Genomic DNA, 1,523 nt, shown 5'->3' on the forward strand with positions numbered 1-1,523 from the left:
GCTGCCTAGCAGTGAACGCTAGAAAAAGTGCCTTCCTAATCGCGCACCATGCTGTTCTGAATCTTAAGCATTTCCACAACGACATTCAAGCCCAAGTATTTATACATGGAAGAAATATAATACGGAAAATCCCAGCCACCGCCAACTGCTGCTATCCTGCAGGGTCCACCAGCTCTGGTAGTCAGTGTGTTGCTGAGGTATCGGCAGCCCCACCCTCAGCCTCTTCTCCCTCTAGGGCGGTCAGTCGAGCGTCCGGAAGGTCAACTCCGAATTTGGCCTTACATTCGCTACGGAAACTATCCAGCTGCAGCTCCTGCAACAGGCGATCTGTGGGAACTATGTAGAGAATGTCCTGTACGTCCAACGCAGAAATATGTATAGTACATATACATGTATGTGCATACCATATTCTAAATGCTTGCGCATTCTTACACGCACACACAAACGACCGTACACACAGGCGTGTGGGTAACAGCTACACCGGGTAAGAGGTAGAAATATCCTTGTATTGGCGTGGGACGAACCCTCTCTGAGCTCTGCAGATAAACTTACTCTCGCCCCTTCGCCAGCTGCCGACGGTCTCCGCTTCACCGTGATGTATTTCAGAGACTCGCACTCAGACAAGAGATCTCCTAGAGTCTCGAGCTCTGTAGACACAGAAGTACGCAGCCCTTGCAGCACATCGAGGAGAGGTAGGTTCACTGTTGCTCCCTGCAGTCGGTATATAATATGCAAGGTAAACGAAAAGAGGGGGTAGGAGCTCAGATATTCATCAAGGCATATCTCCAAGTCTATACACTATTCAACCACGAAGAATGGAAGCACATTTGATGCCTTTAACTACTTACTGTGAGACGGCTCTCTGAAGTGGACTGCCTTGAACAGGGAAGCCTCTGCAGGACAGACAGCGAACGCGAGCGAGCTGGCAGTCATTCTACCTACACTGCAGAGGAAAATGGTATTATTGCGAGGTGGGTTGCTTGCCCATTCGTACGTGGACCTAATTGAAGGGAATAACGACGTAAGCTGGGGAGCACAACAGCCAAAGTGCAGCGAGAGTGCAGGAACTCCGGAACTGCCCCACCATCAAAGCCTTCTAGCAGGTCTTGTCGGCCTACAATGCCCATGCTAGCCTTTAGCGTCTCTAAAGGCAAATCCGCCTGATACGACAGAAACAGCAAACTGAGAAAAAGCAGAAACCCCCGCAGTTCCTCTTCGCCTGCACCGCAGAAACATGGGGAAATGCAACAACACACAGAGGGTAAAACACAGCAGCAAAGCAAGACAGTAGAACGCAACTCAATGCGGGAGAGTCATGATGAAAAGGAAGGATTTGCACAAGGACAGAAGTTCGGAAGTTCGCTGTTCATTTGAAGAATACATGACACCTGCGTCTCTGTTGTTAATGCTTAGAACACGACATCCGCGACGACGAGACCGTCGCTCTCAGGCTACAGAGCAAATGGGGGACGGAATCATCTTTCTCTCAGCTAAGTCCAACTATGCATTCTGTGAAAATATGC

The 1,523-nt window shown here is 49.6% G+C and overlaps 1 protein-coding gene across 1 annotated transcript; it reads right to left on the bottom strand.

Annotated features, from left to right (window-relative positions):
* Window positions 1-181: 181 nt before the first annotated feature.
* Window positions 182-933, bottom strand: EMH_0064580 (uncharacterized protein; the record flags this gene model as incomplete). The annotated part of the gene is made up of 3 exons (XM_013498269.1): window positions 182-352; window positions 553-647; window positions 849-933. 3 exons carry the CDS (start codon window positions 931-933, stop codon window positions 182-184), a joined length of 351 nt encoding a protein of 116 aa, XP_013353723.1.
* Between the last annotated feature and the right edge of the window lie 590 nt (window positions 934-1,523).

Source organism: Eimeria mitis, genomic scaffold (genome assembly GCF_000499745.2).
Source record: "Eimeria mitis Houghton genomic scaffold, Emh_scaff3299, whole genome shotgun sequence".
Classification (NCBI taxonomy): domain Eukaryota; phylum Apicomplexa; class Conoidasida; order Eucoccidiorida; family Eimeriidae; genus Eimeria; species Eimeria mitis.